At 41.2% G+C, this 22,157-nt stretch overlaps 1 protein-coding gene across 7 annotated transcripts in view; it reads right to left on the bottom strand.

Moving 5' to 3' along the window:
• The window catches only part of cbfa2t3 (CBFA2/RUNX1 partner transcriptional co-repressor 3), a 67,388-nt gene that overhangs the window by 25,777 nt on the left and 19,454 nt on the right, over positions 1-22,157 (bottom strand). For all 7 annotated transcript variants that reach the window (XM_041816843.1, XM_041817090.1, XM_041817139.1 and 4 more), the window contains exon 2: positions 345-500. In XM_041816843.1, coding sequence (XP_041672777.1) covers positions 345-500 — 156 coding nt within the window. The remainder of the gene's footprint in view (positions 1-344; positions 501-22,157) is intronic.

The following is a 22,157-nucleotide window of genomic DNA, read 5'->3' as shown; positions in this document are numbered from 1 at the left end:
AGAGTCACTGTTTTCAAAGAGCTCTCATAAATAGATATGTCTTTCCTTTCCAATGCTAACTGGGGAATCTAGAGTTAGATCTCTTTCAGCTATGGGTTTCACTGGTCCAATATGTCTACAAGTTTACTGTATTTCTCACAGCTGCCTGTTTAACAGCCTGCTGACATGGCTTATCAGCACAAAGGGATCATCTTAAGTCAAAGAAAACACAGAGCTATACAACTGTTATGTTTGGCTCAATGTGATATGATATGGAAGATAATAATAATGGTGCTTTGGCCTTATTGAGTTGACATGATGTGTCATTAATGAAAGAATTGTGTAAAAAAAGAAACAATTCTTACTTGATTTACTGGTAGTAGGTGTGAATGAGGCGTTACGATTGCTTGCTTGGCTGACAGCCGGGGGTGGAGGAGGCATGGTGGGTGGGGTGGACCTGGGCTGGGTTTTCACATCCGCAGGTGAATCTGGCATTGTTCCAGCCTTCTGCACTCTGCTACCTGCAAAATGGGAGGAATAAAAACAGAGACGGTCATAAAGATGAAGCTTCTGCGTTAGTAAACAAAAAAAAAATCATACTTTCAAAGAGGAGACAGCTGGTTAAGGAGCAGAGCACTGACATTTACACCTGGGAACCATCGATTGTTTCCCTTAAACCAAAAGACCCATAAAAAGAAGCAAAACAAATCAATGCAGGGAGTGGAAATGAATCCAAACTTGCATTGTGTCTCTCTTGTTGGAGATTCATGGGCCTGGGAGACATACAGTAACACCTGCTCGCTCAGCTGCTGCTGACTTTAGGCCCCCCTTCTCCCCTCTCTCTCTCTCTCTCTCTCTCTCTCTCTCCTTCACACACACCGACTCCGTGTAGCTTTGACATCCCAATCAGTGCCTCTCCAATGTAACCTCCAACACCCCCCCCCAGACACACACAGACACTCATACTCCCATGCACACACTCCTCCCCGCCTGTCCCCTTGCGTCCCCTAGTTCAGACAGCCGCTTTGACAGCCAGTGACAAGTGCAGCTGGATCTGCTGCTGTCCATCAATGTGTGGACCGGCTTTCAGTAGAGCCCCGTCCTGCTACCAGAAGCCTCACTGTCCTCTGCCAGACACCCTGCCAGGACCAAACAAGGCAAGGCCAAGCTGTATAGCATGAAGGGAATGGATGGTACAGCGAGGGGCATTCGAAGAAAACATGACACGGGGTGGATGTAGGACGACCACAAGCATGTGTGAGGACTGCTGCCTTACATTCTGTTTCTGTGGCAGAGGGCCTTACTAGGACAATATATGCAGGGGGGTCTTTGAGAAAAACACTGCCATGCACCAAGCCACACACACCCAGAAGAATTATATACATGTACACTTCACAAATATGCATCAGTTCTGTTATATAGGGATCTAAGTGTGTTGCCTGTCTCTCCATGGATGTGTTTGTCTGTGGTGCAGCTGCTGGAATCAGATCTTTCAGCAATGCAAACCTGAGCTGATGGTGTGATGACTTTTGCAGCTTGTGAGGAGATCGCTTTAGGGTCTGTGTACATGTGCCTACCTGAAGGAGTGCAATGAATGTACACTATGCAACAAGACTGTCAAAATTTACTTTACTTTTTCAGTGCCACTTGTTTTGAAATAACAGAATCTATTATTTTAATGATTGGTAGAATCAGAAAGTAAAGATACTCGCACAAATGCACTGGCAATGTTCCAGATCTAGATATTGCTATGAGTAATTTTTATTTATATGATGTTATTTCAGTATTGTAGAATTCTATTTCTTGGTACCTCATTAGAAAATGACTCCAGCTGTGTTGGGTTATTTGTAAGTCCATGTAAATTTAAGATGGCAACTCACTTTACATTTTCATGTCAAAAAAGGGTATGTTGGCTCTTTCTGCTGAATAAACTTAGTGCAAAAAGTAAGGAAATGCATGTTTGATAGATTATGTCATTATTGTAACAATTCTCCTTTGCAATAAATCTTATACCGTTTGAAAGCCTGTTTATTTCCCTTTTTCATGGCACCATATTTGTAAGGAACATGCATTTTTGGGGTGAGCAGCAGAGCTGAGTAAGTGGGATGCACCCATGAAAAATTTATCAAATCTTTGCCAATGTAAAACTGCTTATTTTGCTGTTTTGAGCTTCTGGTAACATGAGGTGCTGACAATCAGGTGCCTGACTGTCACCCATTGAATACTTGTTGGATCAGCTTGGGCATGCTGTGTGCGACCAACACAACCACATTGGTTGACTTACGAGAAATGCTGGAAGAATGGGATGCCATCCCACAGCAGTGTGTGACCAGCATGAGGAGGAGGTGCTAGGCTGTTGTAGTTGTGTATGGTGCTTCCACTCACTACTGAGGCTCCTATTTGTTAAATGAATCAATTGTTAAAATTGCCAATATGTCTTTTTTCCTTAGACTTCAATCATCCAATCAGCCAGACAAGTGTAAATGGCAGAATAAGCTATCTGACATTGGCAGAGAAGATTCAGAACATTTGTCATGGGTACAACCCATATACTCAACTCTGCTGCTCATCCCACAAGTGTATGCTCCTTACAAACGTGGGACATTTAAAGGGAAATAAACAGGTTTTGTACGATTTTTTTTTTTTTTGCCAAGAAACATTGTTACAACAAAGAAATAATTTCTCTAACACAAAGTTCTTACTTTTTGAGCTAAGTTTAGACCTTTTTTGGGGGGGGGGTGTTCTGGTCTACAGTCCTTTTTGCTTCTTTATGAAAAATTTCAATTCCAAAATTATGCTCATGTATTTTTTCAATTTAGACCGTGTGCTTCAGTTTGCTTACAATTACAAAAAAAGAAACACAAGAAAAAAACATTTCTTCAATGGACTTATATTTTTGTTGTCAAGGAATCAAGTCAGGTATTCATTTTGTTTGATTTTTACCAGTGACATACTGAAGGTTAAAATTCTGCTATTCTTAAATCAATGTGTACATTTCCACTTTGGTAGTGACCCTTTAAGTGTTTTAAACCAGTGAATTAATGGTGAGAAAGGGTTGAGAGATAAGACCCTCTTCTATGCTCTAAACAGTGGTCCTAACTGGTTTTGTGTCAGGACCCACCACTGTCTCCTTAATGACAAATTACAACACACATTTCTTAACTGTTTTCAATCATTACCAACAAAATGAAAGATGCAGCAGATTAGACTTTGGATGGAACAATGATCTAACAAGATACTGTAAAGAGATGGAGACATTTCCTTCAAAATAAAAGAACATCATAAACTTTTTGCCACACATCTGCAACCCACTGAGAATGGCTTTGCAGCCCACTTTTGTGTCCTGACCCACAAGTTGAGAACCACGGCTCTAGAACGAAACAGATGTAAACACATTGTAGACTTTATGTGGTGTTTATTGATTCCTCCTTTCCCATTTTTTGTTTTTTTTTCTCTTTTTACCATCTCTTATTTCAGGAGAAAATTAGAAACTAATGAGTGCAGCCTGTCCTCAAAAATACCCTATCCTATTCTGAGCTCTGCTAGGAAACTTTTTTCATAGCTAACATATAACATCACTCCCAGATTCCTGACTTTCCACCTCATGATCCATTCCTAATTCCAGTGTTTTACTCCACAAAACTCGTGCCTCACTTAGCCCCAGTCCTTGCTTTCACCTATTTCTGAGAGTGCTCATGTTGACGTGTTCAACAGCTGGTGTCTGTACTTAAAAAGAGTGCCACTCTGGAGTGTGCTGCACGAGGGCCATTGACACAGTGATCCTCAAGAACACGAGGGGCACTCCACTGTTTGCCCCATGCCAGACGCTCTGAACATAAACACACAAGGTTGTGGATGGAGGCAGATGGGGAAGGCTGGTATAAATAGATGCAGCTATTTTCTACAATAGAATCCTAAACACACAAACAAGCTCTCGCTGCTGCTGGATTGGTCAGCTGCTTCCTGTAGGGAGACAGCCATATGTTAGAGAAAACCTCCTCTTTGATCAAATATATGGCCTTCCATATGCAGTATGGAGGATTTTTATGTAGTGCCCGCTACATGCCCTATAGGTTGATTGCAATCATGTGATTCAAATGTCTGATAGGGGTCAGGAAGTGGGGGACAGGCATTGTGAATGAACTGGAGTGGTGGAAAGGTAGCACTTTACAGCTCTAAATGAATCTGCAATTATCACCAGAAATTTCTACATACAATGAGAACAATCCCTACACTACAAAAAAGTTATTATTACCCCAGTTTAACAGATTTACCCACCATGGAGGCTATCAATATCACAAATAGTCCTGCAGATCTCCTACCATCTTGCATCATCTAGAAGGGAGACAAGAGTCTAGAGGAGTACTGAGCTAAGAGACTAGCTGAACCTCTTCAAAGTATGCGAAATCCTCATTTTATCACAAACATGCTTTAATAGAAACGGTGAAACACTATCAACTGAAAAAAAACCTTTTGAGGTGAGCGGCGGAATAATGGTGTGCTGTTCATGAACGAGCCTGATCTATGAAACGACTCTTTTATGTTACCCATTGAAGCTAGCTCCTATTTTTTCCTTTCCTCCACTCTTTGTTGTTATTAAATCCAAATTTAAAAAGCCAAACTGGTACCAAATGGAGAGCCAGTTGGAAGCTAAACAACCACCTCTACTGAGCTGAGCCAAATGATCTGGATCTGTTAAAAGAGATGGATTTCCTGTCACAACAAACAAGGCTGGAAGGTGATGGGTGGGACATCAGCTGAGGAAACGCAGGTAAGATCATAGTTTAGTGTGCTGAACCGTGACAAAACTGTACTGAACCAAACCGAACCACTTTGTGGAAATTAACCAGACATGAGCGTTGTGTGACACCACTTGTCCAGGCTTTGGACTGAGGTTGTATTAATTCCTGTCTGAACCAATTACTAAGACTACAGGAATTATAGCAATGGACGAATTTGCAAAAATGTTGAAGTATCCCTTTAAACATCACAAAACATGATGTTTTGGTTGCGTTTCTCTATGCAGAAATCCCTACTTGCCCCCCAAGGGGAGATCTCAACTGCTGCTTGATGTAGCTGTGTCCAAAATCACACCCTATTTACTATGTAGTGCACTATTTAGTGAATAAACCATTTTTTTAGTCGTGTTTGCATTCTGAGTAAGCATCATTAAACCCTCTCAGTGGTGGGCAACTGGCAGCCTGAGGACCAAATGCAGCCCTCCCCTTCAGTCACTGTGGCCCTCGAGCTAACTTCAAATATCTCAAAATAGTAGAAATGCAGAAAACTTAGACAAGTAAAACATACGAAGACACCCATCAACGGCACTAAAAAAACCCACCATGTATTGGCTTAAATTGCACAGTGTGTAACAACAATTTGGCCTTCTAGCAGAGAGAATTAAAATGATGTAGCCCTCTCAGTAACCACAGTTGCCTTTCCCTGTTCTATACTGCAGTTACTGCAGTGAACATTCAATGACCACTATCCAGGCAACATTTACCATCATGCAGCATGACTGAAAGCTTTAATGAGCATAAAGTGACATTTCACTGCTCTCAAGCACAAGATGAGCACTTCTAGCATGGATATAGAAGGCAGAAACAGAACAATTCACTTTTTTGCAGCATTTTGACAGAAATCTATAATCTGCTGTTAAAAGAGGTACTTTGTTCCCCTTATAAAGAGTATAAACATGAGGCCATTGTCTACTGTAAATGCTCTAATAATGAAGTAAAGCAGGAAAATATGTACGATTATATTCAGTGCTTAACAAATTTATTAGACCACCACCCAAAGTAAGGTTTATGCCACAGCTGCCCTAAATTAACAGCATTTGTAATTACCAAAATCATTTTTTATGTTTCTGCAATGGTTAATATACCAATATGTAGAAGCTCTTTAACCCAAATGATATGTTTAATGCTAAAATATAATTATTATTGTTATCCATGAATTTTCAAATGTACTGATTTACAAAACACGGAAAAAATAGGAAAGCACATTATTATTTCTCGATTAATATGTCAAACTATGGTTATTTACTTGCATTCCTGAACAGAAAAAATTGTTTTAGTGGTTGAATGTTATGCTTGATTAATTTCTGACTTCTCAGAGAAACCCAGTGAGCCGGCTCAAATTTGGGTGAAGTCAGTTTGAAATCCCTCATTCCTGTTCAAAATGGTAAAATGTGGAGAGCTCACTGAAAATGAAAGAGTCCGCATTAAAGCACTTCATGATGCTGGATGGTCTCTGAGACAAATATAACAGGTGGTCTAATAAATTTGTTGAGCACTGTATGTCTGGAAAAAATGAGAACTTTTTTGTGAAAATATTTTGGTTTTAGTGTTTACTTTGGTTAGTGTTAGGGTGGTCTAATAAATTTGTTAAGCACTGTACATAGTTTTAATATTTCAAACATTGATAAATAAGATGAACCAAACAGTGTTTAAACTAAAGCAACTGACTTTGAATTACACATGTGTATATAAAAAAGGACAGATGTTCAAAGGCAAGTTTGAATAGCTTTATCCTGGACCCATGTGGGATTAAAAGATCAGGAGAGTGACATTAAAAATGTTCAGTGACTTTCTCTGTTTACCAAACATTTAGATTTTTTCTCTTTTTGCAAAAGGTGAGGCAAGAGATGGAGAGGAGGAGTGGATTACGAGCTCCGTCCAGCCTGCCTGTGTGTCTGCTCCCACCGTGGGATTAAAGACAGCTGTTTAATCTGACCAGCTACAGGGAGTGGGCACGCACATACACACCATGCTCTGGATTTGACTTTTAATACATTAGGAAGTCTGCTAGGTCTGCCAACCCATCTGTGGCCATTTGTGCTCCCATTGTGCTTTGTGCTCAAACACAAACTAAGGGAAGTGGAGTGGTGCATCGAGTAAAACAGACCTAAGGTCAGGGTCTGGACCATGCTGCTCTATCCACCCCACAAATTAGTTCTGTGTGATCAATAGAGATGAGCTTAGGATACAACTTTCAGTATAAAATATCATGCAAAAAAAATGAACAATACGGTGCAATCATTGCCTACCTCCCTGTGTTCCTCCAGCTCTCTGAACAGCTGCATGTCTGCACGTTTGACGTAATTGGGGCTAAAGGATTGCTCACTGAAAGAAACAGTATGCAGTCTGAGTTCTAAAAATGTTCTCTGTCTTCAACTCTCCCCTTGTGCCATGATGAAACAAGATGAAAAACAATTCACTGAGAGACACACCAAACCACAGATCATATGCTGTACGACTGCGCACACACTCCAGTGGTTTGTGTAACTTTCTAAAGCCATTCTAGGGTCTCATTATAAATTTAAAGACATATGCCCTCACTCAAGCCCTTCAAAATAAACACACACAATCATACATAAGTAAATACCATCATGTAAGAACAAGACATTAAAAGGCCACTCTGATGCACTATGGCAACATTTCACAATGGCATATGTTGACTGTATGTACATCTGTGCATCTGAGTGTATGCGTGCTTCCACTGGAAATACAGCTGCAACTTATTAGCTTTAGCTAACCGCTGCAGAGCAGTCCCCTTAAATCCCCCCCTGTCTATTCAATCTCTTGTTCTCCACAGAGACTCTCTTCAGTGACCACATAGCCTTAAAACTCTCCCTCTCTGTCTCCCGCTCCTCCTCTCCCCTCCCTCTCTCGCACTGTAATTCCCCCAGTCTCCAGGAATGCTGTTGTTTTTAATTTCTCCCAGCTGCTCTGGCTGGCTGCCCGGCCGCCTGCCTTCCCACATCTGTTCCCTATCAGGCCGCTGAGGAGTCCACACAAACAGAGCCTGAGCCCCTGGCCCCCAGCCTCCCACCAGGCCTTCATATCAAAACATGGGGATTGTAGCCCTGTGCCCTGGACCTCAGACTTAAGGATACAGCACCCCTAGCAACCTCAGCTCTGATGCAGTGGGCATAAATGGCATTCAGAGAAAGACAGACTGCTGACGTCAGTAGAACAATCTTCTTTTGACCTGGAGCAATCTACAAAACATCACTTTTTTTCCCCCTCCCCTGCGCCTTATAGGCCTGTATTTTGCCGTACAGGTTGTTATCAGTGTGAAGTCTGAACTTGGTCACAGGTAAAATGGGATTGTGAGAGAGAGTGTGTATTTATGTGTCGGCACACAAGCTGCCTCTGCAGACAGATCGCAGACTCCACTTCATCTTGAGCTGATTTAGAGTTCAGAGGCTTTAAAGCTCTCACTAATGACAGGGTGGGAGACAGGCCTGTGCAGAGCTTGCACACGCACACAAATAGATACACAGATGTGCACACATATGCTTACAAAGTTTGTTGGATGCATATGCTCACGCTGTGGACACAAACACATATTTTCCCCTATGTTACTTGAGAATCCCTGTGATAGTACACATGCAGCGCCGGCTGAACAAACATGCTGAACAAAAAAAAAAAAAAATGGGATGAGGGGCGGGCGGAGGAGTTCTACTTATTAAGCAATGGCAAAAGCCATGCTGTCTTTGATCAGCTTACCATGAGCAAATCAATGACATGTCACAGATTTTAAACTGGCAGGGAAAACAAGGCTAACTTGAGGACAGGCGGGGAGTGAGGACGGATTAAAGACAACGTATGTCGAGCCAGAGGTGCTAAGGGTAGAGGAGTTGTTCTTCTGCCTCTCAGAGCTGCAGGGATTCTGTCACACAGTGCTTATATCTGTGAAAGCTGTTATTGATGTAATTGTATTGAAGTTCTAGCGACCATCTGTTCTCCTCTGGGAGGGCCTGGCTCCTCTCGTCGGCAGTGAAGTGGTTATGAGCAGCATATCACTGCTGCCGACGTGCTCGCGGAGAAAAAACTTCCTTTTCAGATTTTCCCAACGGCTGCTAATAAAATCCAGATGCTAGACTGGAGACGTTTTCTGCCTCGCTCGCTCACCGCTCCCTCCTCCTCCTCCTTTTCCATCTTCTGTCCTTCTACATCTCTTCTTATTCCCTCCCCCCTCTCCCATGCCGCCTTCTACATTGCTAATCATTTATTTTACTCTTTTCATCTGCCTCTTCTCTTTTCACTCCGCGAACCATCCATCCATCCTCGCCTCCTCGTTCTCTGCAGCCACTAACCCAGAGCCATTCCTAAATAAAGGAAAGTATTTGTGACATTCAGCTGAGGCGGCTGTGCCAAGAACAACTCCCCGGCTAGCCAGACACATCTGGAGTGTGTTAGGACTGCACTGGGCACTGGTACCAACACCGGCTCCCCCACCACATATACACATGCTCAGAAAAGGGTCACAAATTCTGGATACTACAAATTAGATTGCAAACATTTTCACAATGAAAAGCTTGTTGTTTTGAAACTGTAATCCTAGTCGTTCGCCAGACAGCCCGGCAGCTGTGTGCATGAATCCTCTGTTGTATTTCCTCAGCAGCAGGAGAGGAACGCACAGTTTTGTTGATAATTGTGCAAACACATGACGACTTGCATGTATTTTGCGTCTGCATGTGATCTACATTGGAGTGCATGCTTGTATGCATGTGCATCTGTTCATGTGCATCTTTGTGTGCGTGTGGCTCCGGGGTCTCTGTGTGAGAGGAGTTGAACACCTGAACATCAATAACTGTCATGTGGGCCACCTGGGACCCCACAGCCAGCTTGCACCATGGGCACACAGCCATCACCAGCACAGCTGCCACAGAGAGAGGAGGGGAGGGAAACAGAGAGAGATGGGGAGGAAGTAGGAGACAAGGAAGCGATGCTCACAGGCGCTATATGAGGAGGTGATTGCACATACACATCTGGGAATGGGTCAGAGACACAGAAAGGCAGACAGAGAGAAGGATTTACATGAAGCTTCTGCTCTGTATGATAACTCTCCTTTGTTCCCTCTCGTCTACATCTTCCTTTCCTTGTCCTGTCAGCCACATGCCTCATTTTGCCAGCTGAGAGCTCAGCCTCAGGCTGCCACATTTAGACTTAACTTTAGACTTTCTTCTTCTTTCAGGTGAGCTCAGTAAGTGAGCTCCATCACACGTGTCATAATCTTAATATCCAGTTAACCAGATCTATACTGTGTGGAAACAGAGCTCTGCACAAGGCTAAGAATCTCACCTGTGGCTCCATCTAAAAACACATTACTCACTAATTACAGGGGTGTAAAAGACTTTTGTACTCAAGTAAAAGTTTAGTTACTTTGCTTTAAATTTACTTTAGTATAAGTAACAGGTTTATAAATCTACTCAAGTGAAAGTATTTAATTTAAAGTTTACTTAAAGTATTGAGTAGCTACTACAGAGTTAAAACATGATATTTTCTTATCAGTAAAAACAATTTAAGAGGTAAAGTCACACCTTTATAATAAAGAGAAATGCAAACAACTATTTTAGGATGTGATGTGTAATAATTCTCCTGCTATGTGCTTCTGCCTGTCATGTGTAGTCCAAGCCAAACAATATGGCCAGTTGATGCTTTTTAAATTCTATGAAGTACATTACTTCTCCCAAAATATACTTAATTTAAAGTAAAAATACTGATTTTAAAATGTACTCAAAAAAGTACAAGTACACAAAGACCTATTCAATCACAGTATCTCATCTGTTGGTTTTTCAACAATATTGATAAAGATATCTGGATGGATTAAACTTGGGTTGAATTATTCTGAAAAACTATCTGATTGCGCTTATTTTGACTCATATTGCAAACTGAATATGGATTGTTGTATTAGAGGGAATGATCACGTATGTGTCATTTTCATACTGATTAATAAAAACATAACATCTCTACTGCAAAAACACTGTATTAAAATGATATTTTCTCGCATTTTGGGTTAAAGAATTATTGCACCCTTTGTAATTTGAAGATTGCAGAAGGCCATATTGTGATTCAATCTATGTTTTAATAATTACCAACCTTACTTTCCACGCCAGCTCACTATTAAATCATACCACCAAAGAATGGCTCAACTGTAACATTGTATATACTGTCAATCCATTAATATTTGTATTATTTTGGCCATAAATATTTGTAAGTGTTATTCTAAATGTTTGAATTTAAAGTGAGAAAAGCAGAAGAACTAGATGAGTGCCAAAGTGTAGTTTTCAAATGATGCAGTGAGACTAGATTTTTCAGATGTAGGGTGTTCTGCAAGTTATTCCAGTTAGGGAGGAAAATAAGTAAGTCTTCTACCTAGGGTTGGGAATCGTTTGTTTTTTTCCAATACTAGATGCTTACTCAATACTTTTAAAAAGGTGCCGATGCCTAAATAGTATTTTTTTTAGCTGAATAAAAGCTGCCTTGGTATTGTAAATCAGTCAGAAATAATATGCCAATATAACATATTAGCAAAGAAAACCGGTGCAACTTCTTCACTTGGTTCTGGATTTTAACCCTACTTCTACACAGCTTTTTTGCTTGGTTTGCCTTAAAATGTTATTTTGTTGCTTTTGATTTCAAGTTCAATTCATGTGGGCGTATGTTTTGCTCAGTTGGTGGAGCGGACACCCATGTTTGGAGGCTATAGTCTTGATACACTGGTCATGGGATCGATTACCGGTTTGACACTGTTTGGTGCATGTCAAGGTCCCCAGATGTTCACAAAATAATGGATGTTAAGTGTCCCCCAGTACATTGTAACAAGAAGGTTTCGGATGGCTGGCAGTGGATTCCACATCAAACAAGCAAAGTAGTGCTCAAAACCCTAAAGTACTCTCCATAGAACTTTATAAATAACAGGTAGGGAGTTGTAATATTTGACCCAGCTAATCCTAGCAAGTATTGCTTAATTTGAAACCGAAGCCAGACCTATGAAGAAACTGAGGATCTATTTACCCTTCATTTATCACACTGACTCTAACCTCACCAGGCATTGCAGTTAACTGGCTCTGGTTTAGTTTCTTTCTCCCAACTGATGAGTAAATATCTAGCTGATACACTGCATGCATGCTTGCACTAGTGATTGACACAGTATGATAAAGAATGAGGCAAACTACCACACCTGTTATATTCTAGATTGCTGTTGTGTGGCCTGTGTATGACAGATCTCAGCAAAACATCTGGTATCGGCCAGGCAGCCAAACTCCTTTATTAAAACATAATTTCTATAGCATATAGGGCTGTCAAATGTTGAACATTTTGTGTTTTTAAACATAAAGTTATGCATTCTCTTTTATTTTTATGATTGACTGTATTGGTGGTGCTGAAGCTTTGCATGCAAACTCTGGCATACACTGTATTGACATAGTTTACATTTTTACTGGTATGATACTGAAGTTTAAAATTTGGTTATTGTGGCAGATTAATGAGTATGAATCCATCCATCCATTATTTACACTGCTCATCCCATAATTGGTCACACGCACATCTACAGGCAATTTAGAGACACTGATGAACCTAGCGAGAATGTCTTTGGACTGTGAGAAGGAAGCTGGAGTATCGACACACGCACTCCACACAGAAAGGCCCTTTCCAACCAGGATTCAAACCAGAAACCTTGCCCTGAGGGAACATTATTCCTGTGGCAATATGGTATAAATGAACGAACAAAATCAAATCAATTAATGAATTCATTCTACCATTGTCTTTGCTCACCCATCATGGCTTCACTCAGTGAAACATCAACATAACAATCCCAAAACATGTATATTTAAAATTGCTACAAAGAGACAATCTATGTGTAAACCGAGCCCCCCTCTGCTGGGGGATGTTTACAATAAATGCACTTCCATAAATACACTCCCTGATCCAAACACCTGCAGCCTCACCCAGCACCAATTAGCTCATCAGGCTTTTAATTACTCCGTTAATTGCATACAGGCAGCATGAAGGGCAGCCTGGGAATAGGGCAAGGGGGGCCTCAGGAGGACCAAGTCTGACAAGCCTGACAAACAAAGGAGAGCTTCTCTACCAACAGCAACGTGAGTGAGCGAGAGCGCAGCTCAGGAGGCTGGGAGGAGAAGACAGCAAGACAACAGATCCAAGTGCCTCATCAGCAGCACTGTGACATCACTTCCTGTTTGATTTCGCTTTGAGACTGTGATGTGAGTGGTGAAAAAGGCTGGGGAAAGCAAGAACATGGGAGAAACCATGTGAAGAGAGTTATGTGTACATCTGTGAGCGGCTACACTACATCTGGATTAGTTCATATCGGTCATAAGAGGGAGAAGGAGGGAAGAAGAGGGGGGAGGCTGGGTACGTTGGGGTTGGGGGGGAGGCGGTTGAGAAGAGAAAGCGTGGGAATGTCCTGCTGTTAAGTTTAGGACATGTGGGCTTATTGTATTTGTGGGAGAGTTAGAGCTGGAGTCTCCACAGAGTGACCTGTCTGTCACAGCGCTCTGCGATAACACAAACATCCTCTTAATCTTGACACACACACATGCAAACAGACCCAAACTAAAGCTGGAGCGGATAAAACAGCCATGAGAAATTTCTAATCAAGCATTTGTTTCCACCTCTTGTTGTTAGACATTTATTCTGTCATATAGAGCAAATCTCTTTATCTATTGATCACATCAGGCAGTCCACCTGTCCATCTCCCCCTCACAGCAGATGTCCTCCCTCCGTTTCTTCCAGGAGCGCTGTTTGAGGAGGTGTATCCAGGAAACAGTGGCCAGCGCTCACTTCCTGTGTGACAGGTGTGCGATGGAGGCCTGACAGCTGCTGTCCTGCTCTCTCTTTCCCCTCTCTGTATTCCTGTTTCTCCCTCTTTCCAGCCAGCTGCAGCCAGAGAGCGGCTCTGTTTGTTCTTACGTCACCGCCGCCGCCGCCACTGCTGCTGCTGATTTATGGAGCACAAAAGACTTAGATTTGACCCTGGCAACACACACACACATCAGTAACAGCAGCATCTCCTCTGACTTTTTACATACAAATATAAACTGTAGCTGCTTATTTTTTTCCTCCTATGCTTTGTGCACCATTAAAAACCTGACACTGAGCTGTCACTTACAGCTCAGATAGGAAAACAAACAGCAGATTAGTCATTCTCCTGCTTGTTGTCATGAATTTCATTTCATTTCAGCGTTAAATGTCTGCTCTGTCACTATGGAGCTGTCAGCGCTGACAACACTGTCTGTAGCCTGAACTGCTCACCGCAGCCTGCCAGCGCTCTCATGCCTCTTCATTTGGCCCGCAGGCACAGCAACAATAGCTCCTGACATTAGCCAGGCATGGGCAGGGTGCTCTGTATTATCCAGCCGGACCCCATAGGTTTCACACGAACACAAAGCAGAAAGAGAAAGAGGTGGTGTTGGGGGGGGACATTCATGTGACAGGTTAGAGAGAAGCTTTGACAGTTTCTTCATTTAGCCCACAGCCAGCTCATGCTGGAAGCTGCTGAAATAAATACCAGCTCCTCCTCTGGGACACGAGCCGACTACGGGACGCCACCACAAAAACAGAGTGAGCGGCGAAGACAGAGAGTGACTGCGGTGCCTGTGATTATGTGAGCTAATTGGTGAATTATGATGACCTGCTGTCATGTGAAGTTAGTGGACGGCAAACAGTGGCACCATGAAGGAACAACCCTTTAGTAGATCACGAGAAGTTTGACAGACTCTATTAGAACATGTTGGTTTTAAATTATTCATTTCTAACTGTACAGCTTTTACTGTTTTACTCACAACAGGCCAGCAGGATACTGCACAGTGGTTTTTAAAGGAAAACTAAATCTATGTTAAGACAGAGGAGACATGTCCTTGCATATAATCATGCTTAGATGGTAAGTTCAAACAAATTCCTAATGAACCACTCATCCTTCTTGACCTCAAACCTGCCTGGTTTTCAACATACACAGGTTCGAGTCTTCTTATTATTATATATTTTGTATCATCTATATCACTTTCCTGTGTCTATTCCTTTTAACTGTCTGCACGTAACAATAGTACTGCATGACCTTCATTTATAAAGAGCAGGGGTTCCCAACCTTTTTTCCTTCGGGCACCCCCCCTACTCAGATCTGAGAAAAGCTAAGCCCTCCTAACCTTGCAAAGCAGATGGATATGCCCGTTTCTTTGTTTTTTCACTGGTGAATCCATCTTGCAAATCTCCCATCTGAACCGTTTGGGCCCGGTTAGAAAGTGACAGGACCAATCAGCGATGAGAGGCAGTACTTTCAAGTGCAGCAGAGTCGTGACATAAACAAGCAGCAGCAGGAGGCCGGTGCAATAATAGAGGAGGAGATAAGCGTGGATGCTGCTAAAGCGCCAGTTTTATTAGAACTTGTCAGCATTTCTCCGTTAGAAGAACAGCAGTTTTCTGTTATTCATCACTAGCGGCACATGCGCAGCTTGATAGCAGCTACGTCACGTATTTTGTTGCTCTGATTGGCCCGTAGAGATGTGACAGAACGTTCATCCAATCACACTCTGAGTTTTTTCAAATTCTCTGCCTTTTCTCAAACGTTTCCTACTGAAGCTTTCCCAGATGGATGTGTGAAACAAATCTATCTGGCGTGTCAGGTTAAAGCCCTCGAGGAACTAATGGAAAAATTCAAATCAATTTTAATTGTTTTCACTGACAAAATCTGAACATAGTAGGCCCAAACACACTTGTTCTTGACAAAAATCAATGTATACTCTCCATTATTATGAGTGTATTAGGGCCACTCTTGAAAACAACACGGAGAGGTTTTGTTGATTTTAAGAAAAATCTCTAAATTCTCAAGTTTAAAAGTAGGAAATTTAAAAGAAAAAGCAGACATTTTTTTACTTAAAATGTTGCAAATGTAAGTGAATCACAACTTTTTTTAGAAAAGATTATGAAGTCCAGAATCCAACCACCACTTTCAGTTTTGCTTCTTGTAAATTTTGGGGCTAATGCTATTGTACATGTAGGATTTTTTAAATTTGACATTTTTGAGTTTCTATTCTCAAAATTTGACTTTATGAACTCAAAATTTGCAAGTTTTTCTCGTAAATATCCTACATTTTAAACTGTGCAATTCTTAAGTTTTTTTCCTGTTAATAAACAACTTTGTAATCTCTGGTTTCCCCCTTTGAAATGTTAACTTTTTTGCTTTAAAATTAATGGATTTTCTTCCTTTAAAAATAGTGGTTAAGGTTGGCTATAACACATTATGTTGCATATCATGATTCAATAAAAAATATATATATATACATCTAACCTCAGAACAGACAGCGTCCCAGGTTGGGAACCAATGCATTAGAGGGTCTGAATCAAGCCTGTGCTGAGGTGTACAATGTACTGTACACAATTGTAAGTAAAAACTAGCAGTGAAATTTTCTGGCTTGAGTTTTGGATCCTTCAACCCAGAGATCACTGATATTAGGGTCAGCGGATAACTCCTCTCCAACAGTTGTGTTTTTGTTTTTTACATAATGACACTCACTGTTTTTATATGAAAGCCTACAAATGCACCTAAAGACCTCTCCTAACAGAGAATAAATAATCCACCTGCGAGGTTCTACTCTAAACACTGAATGAAAACCAAACACCCCACTGAGCCTCCTTTCTTTAAATGCCAGCTGATAACTCACTCTCACCTTCTGACATATCAAAAACATCTCTGACCTTCCTCCCTCTGCACTTCAATCACCTCTGAGAGGCTAAAATGTCCATCTTCATGTGAAATTAGGACTTTACACAGGCCAAACTTTTATCTGAAGGCAAAGAGTTTGTGTGAGTGCAGAGCGACAGAGAGAGGCAGAGGAAGGAAGGCTGGAGCCGAGATTAAGGTCTGCACAGCTAACTGGTAACACAACGGCACTCAGCGGCTCAGCCTCCCATTCGAAGAGAGACGGAACCATCTGTGTGGCACAGGATCTGTTTTCAAGAGATAACGGCTTTTTTTAATTTCACAAATAGTGTACACGAAGAGAGAGAGGCACAGACAGAGAGAAAGAGAGCAGTGCCTTCCTCTCCAATCTCTGCCTGCCTGCTTCTCGCCGGCAGCACTTCCCCACACGCCCTGAGACGACTGATTCAGAGCGGAGGCCTTAATAACGTCAATCTGTGCTCTTTTGTACGTGTTTACCCCCCAATTGTGATAAAAACCCTCAGTGTCTGGGACGAGGAAAGGGAAGGGTCCATTATATCAGGTAGCGATGGCAGTACAAACTTCCCATTTACTCTGTTGACCCGTCCATTTGGCCTGATTAACACAGAGCTCAGCGCTACTGTAGATTAGCCCAGCTGTTTCCTGTGTCTGACTCTGATCTGAACACACTTCCTAACGTGACCAAGGAGGAAAGGTGCTGCTGGGAGAATGGGAGGAGGGGTCAAAAGAAGGACAGAAGTCAATGGGAACATGTGGAAGTAAAAGGTGAGGAGGCAGAGCAGGAGGTGAAGCAGGCACAAGACAAGGAAGGGAGGAGGAGGAAGTATTTTTTTTTCTCTCAGCAAATCAGCAGTGCTGTGACATTTGTTTGCAGTTGCATTCATGAAGCGATATATCCGTGCAAGGGAAAATTTGCCAGCTTTTAAACACATAATTGAGGATGCAATTTGTCAATGCTGCATACATTGAAGTAATGAAGTGGCAATTCAACAAGTATTTAGCTTGTCTATGAATGTTGGAGTTTCAGGTATGTTTGATAGCTCTTCACCTGCTCTACAAGCATGGAAATCTAGAGAACAGAAACCCAACAGATGCAAGACAGAGCTGGGCCCTGCTAGCACTGGAAGAATTTTGATTATGTGTCTGTTTGTGAAAGTTTTTCTTGGGAATATATGTGGTGCAATCACAGAAAAGAGAGATATTTCACACACACTTTTGGGGGTTTTACTTGGCCTCCACCCTCCACTCTGCTCCCACGCTGTGGCGTCAGCGGGCCGGCCATCCAGCGAGTGTGTTTCTCATTCCATCAGATGTTGGGAAGCTGTTCGCTTCTCCGCTCTACTCTCTGACATTCTCCATCTCCCCCGAGAGGCTGGGCAGCCTTGTCACAGTAATGTCAAACACATGTGGAACAGAGCAGGCGAAAGTCAACCAACACACACACATACAGAGGATGGAGGATGGAGAAGGAGGCGGCCAGAACCACACTGGTCTTTCCCACTGTGTATTAGGATAAACAGCAGTGAAACCATAGAGATTCAGCGCCGGGAAAGTCACTTCATCACTGCCTCCATCCCATAATTTTCTCAAACTTTCACACACTTTGAATTTTACAGAGAATACACTACATTTTAGATGTGAAGATGCAGAGCTTTGTATGAAAAGTGAAGAAGAACCCATTAGAGAAGAGGCAGAGAGAATAAAAATATGCAGTCTCTTAATTGGACTCTTAGTTGGGGTTGACTTTATGCTACCCCACTCCTAACTAACATCCAGCACATTTACAGTCAGCTGTTGTGCTTGTAGCTTATTCATTGTGGTATTTCACAGTGAAAAAACTTGAGTGGAGTTAAACTGATTTTCTTACATCAAAGAACAAATACATTTTTCCTTGTTTCTCCCTTAAATAACACTGCATTCTTACACAGTATACTAAGTTAGTTCCGAATTTGTGTGCAGCTCAAATTTGTAACACATAAAATGTTTGAATATGTTTGAGACATCAATTGAAGGTTGTGTTTGCATTTCTGTACTCCAGAGCTTCTGTTTGTTTCTCTGGAAAAACAGCGGGCTATTTTTTACAGATGCAAAAACTGCAACAACTCATATCTAAGCCAGTGTTTTTGTCCTATCTTGGTCAAAAACATTCTATTACAGTTATTTTTAAGCATCTGGAGTGACTGGAGATATACTCCCCAATTTAGATGGAACATCTTATTTCAAGACACTTAACATGCAATATTTGTTTTCCCAGTGTTTTTTTTTCCTGGAGCCCCCCCTTTCAAGTATCAAAGGAAAGCCGAGCAGCCCTCCAAAACTCCAAAAAATGAAAAAGTAATAGATTGCTTTCATTAATTTTCATTGTTTCATGGACAAAAACCTGAAAAAAACTGGTCTACATATCTGTTGATCATACCAGACCCTAGATTTGGAGCCAATGCTAGGCTCTCTCTGTGTAGGCCAAATCTTTATGTATACAAGCAATTGAGGCTTTACTTTTGTTTTTCCTAGCTCTAAATACAGTTTCATTGATAATGTGGCTTATAGCATTGGTTCCCAACCTGGGGTGGGACCCCTAGGGGGGATGCCAAAGACCTCGGGAAGTGCTCATGTGGCCTAGTACTTAGCTTGCACTCCATGTATGCAGGTGGCCCAGGTTCAAGTCCAGGCCTGCAGCTCCTTTCTCCCATGTCTCTCCCCTACTCTCTCATCCCCGTTTCCAACCCTATCCACTATCCTCAATCCCCCCCTATATATGTTTTTAAAAATAAAAACAGACTTGTGTTAAATGTGAGTGATTGTGAGTGTGTGTGTGGAGTGGGTGTCTTTACGTTTAAATGTTTCTGTATTGTGTTTTGGATTTATCTCTAATTATGATTTTGTACTACTGATGATTGTATTTGTTTTGTAAGGACCCCCTTGAAAATGAGATGATGCATCTCAAGGGGCTATCCTTGAAATAAATAAACTTAAACTTAAACTTAAACTTAAACTTGTGGGGGGTGGTTCAGCTGCCAAAATTAGATTTGCACATCTTGACTAAAAACATAAGAAAACAGTCACTAAGTAGTTGATACAAATATCTTTTGGCATGAAATGTATGCATAGACTATTTTTTAGGATTTATCAGTGAAACTATTCAAACTAACAAGGGTTTACAGATAAATATTGAAACTGGTGGGCAGGACCCAGGCATGGGTTGCAATATTTTAACTCATAACTTATCTCATTTTTGGGGCTAACAAAACTGTTTTTCCATTATAATGTGGTAATCCCACATATCTCTGGGTAATTGGAAGAATTTTACATACTATATATGTACTATGGAATGGGGTATATAAAGTATCTGTTTCATCCTGCCTTTTTTCAGCCATATATTTTGGTTCAGCCAAGATCTGAACTGCAACATTTTTCACTGAATAAAAATGCATTGTTGAAATGTCTTTAAAATTGGGGTCATGATCTGGCATTTAAGAGACTGCAGCTAGGTGAGAACCATGGCTCTAAAACACCTTTTTAAAACAGTTAAAATGCCTTTATTTCATGGAATGGGCACACAGACCATAAAGGCACATGGTCAACCTGCAGAACTGGAAATAAAAGAAAAACCCAATTCTTGTGCAGTTCTCACTGACATGCCTTATTCATGTGCTGACATAATTTGAGGAAAAAGGCTAATGAGACAATTTTGACTATTAATGTTGGAAATGTAAGTAATATTTATGGTTGTTTTTGCTTCAATTTGAAGCCTTTTGAAGGCACTCTGATGATGTGAGAAGGCACCCTGGTTGAGAAAGACTGTCCTAGTCTACACTAGCCCTAACTTTTAAATTAAGTTTCAAATAAGCGTTGTTTATTTTGTGACACAAAAAGTGAACAGTAATGGCAGCCAAGCCTCTGCAGATTCTAAGGAAGCTATAACTACTGATAAGGTTTGGATTCAATCATTGCTGTTTTTGTTGGTTTATGTTCATGACGTAAGAAAACCAAGGCTGCTTATTTGCTTTGTTTAAAACAAGAGACAGTGATGTGTTGAAGTTATGGGGGATTTTTTTAGTCTTCTTTGGTATTCTGTGGTTAAGATTTCTCTAGAAATGATCGTCTCTGGCTCAGAACTTTAAAATGCAAATCATAAGACAGCTTTCATGATATGATACATTTGTTTGCTGACTAACAGGAAATTCCTTACAGGCACACAGGCATGTAAATGCATACAAACACAGCCCTGATGTCTGGTCTAGCTTGTGACGGTCCAGGTGTGCGTGACTGTGTCGTGTTGACCACCTGACCGGCTTGCTGTGCACTCGCAGCTTCACCGCCCACCCCGAGGCCATCTGCTCCACTCATTAATTAGGAGCCAGCCAGTTTCACCTGCACGGCCCGCATTTAGATCACAATAATTACCACACACACACATGCAGAAAGCACACTCAACAAGCCCACGCTCTCATACAGTAAACACAGGAGCTTTACCCAAGTCAGGTGCAGACAGTCTTTTTACCTCCATCAGATGACACTGATAGACTAAAATGAGGTATAAAACAAGTTTCTTGCTCACTTTTAAGAATCCAACTTCGGAGAAGAGAAATTAATACCACTTACTTCAAAAACAAAAGGAGATCTAGATTTCTCAGTACATCGGGCAGAGGTGTATGCTCTGGTTTAATGCAATATTAAAGAAATGTCAAATGGTAAACGACAAAGAAATTTTTTGGTCATATACCCATATTTCATGATTTCTGACACATTTGATGCCTCAATTCTTATAATATATAGCATATAGTGGTATTTATCAAAACATATGCAACAAAAATATTCTACAAATAATTATAAAATAAAAGAAATTTAGCCTGGAAATGAAGATTGGCCAAAGACATATCTTAGCCAAAGTGACTGCAAAAATTTAAGACCTTAGTTTTAAGGTCTTAAATTTCCATCCATCCATTATCCACACTGCTTAACCCATTATCCCGAGAGGCGGGGTGCACCTTGGACTGGTCACCAGTCCAAGGTGCACCAGGAACCTTCCTGCTGTGAGGGCTAACCCCTACGCCGCCGCACAGCCCCACCTTAGCTCTCAAAAGTCCATTTTAAGACATTTTAAGACTTTTCAAGGATCTGCAGGAACCAAGATAAAAGGAAGGACATGCATCATGCAAGAGGACAAACAATATTGTCTTTTTGATACCATAGTGCTAACATACAAGTCAAGTCTTGTCTAGAATAGCAGCAGTAGGTCGCAGAGTGAATAAACAAGAAGAAAAAAAGGGAGTAAATTAAGTGATTCTGTGATTTTTCTTCCAAGAACACACAAAACATTTTGCAATAGGTTTAAATAAGAAAAAATGCACTGGTTAGTGCATTTAGTCTTTGCTTTCAACAGTAGATGGATATTTTTTATTTAAAGAACGGCTGAAATCATAGAAACGTGCATTAGAATAATTGCTGCGCTGTAGACGAGAAGCAGGGATGTCTAGGTTTATCTGTCTTGTGTTGCATCTCTGTTTCATTTTGAGTTGAATTTTCTGCCTGTTCATGCTTTAATGAGAATCGAGTTCATTAACAATTAGCAAGTACGGGTATTCACATACAAGGACTTAGACTTGGTGAAAAAAATAACAAAAAAGCAGAATAAAGATGTGAAAGGTCGCACAGTTTGTGCATGATTATGATTAGGTGTAAATATG

This window comes from Cheilinus undulatus, linkage group 1 (assembly GCF_018320785.1).
Source record: "Cheilinus undulatus linkage group 1, ASM1832078v1, whole genome shotgun sequence".
In the NCBI taxonomy this organism is placed as follows: Eukaryota; Metazoa; Chordata; class Actinopteri; order Labriformes; family Labridae; genus Cheilinus; species Cheilinus undulatus.
This window is presented reverse-complemented; position numbering and strand designations above follow the sequence as displayed.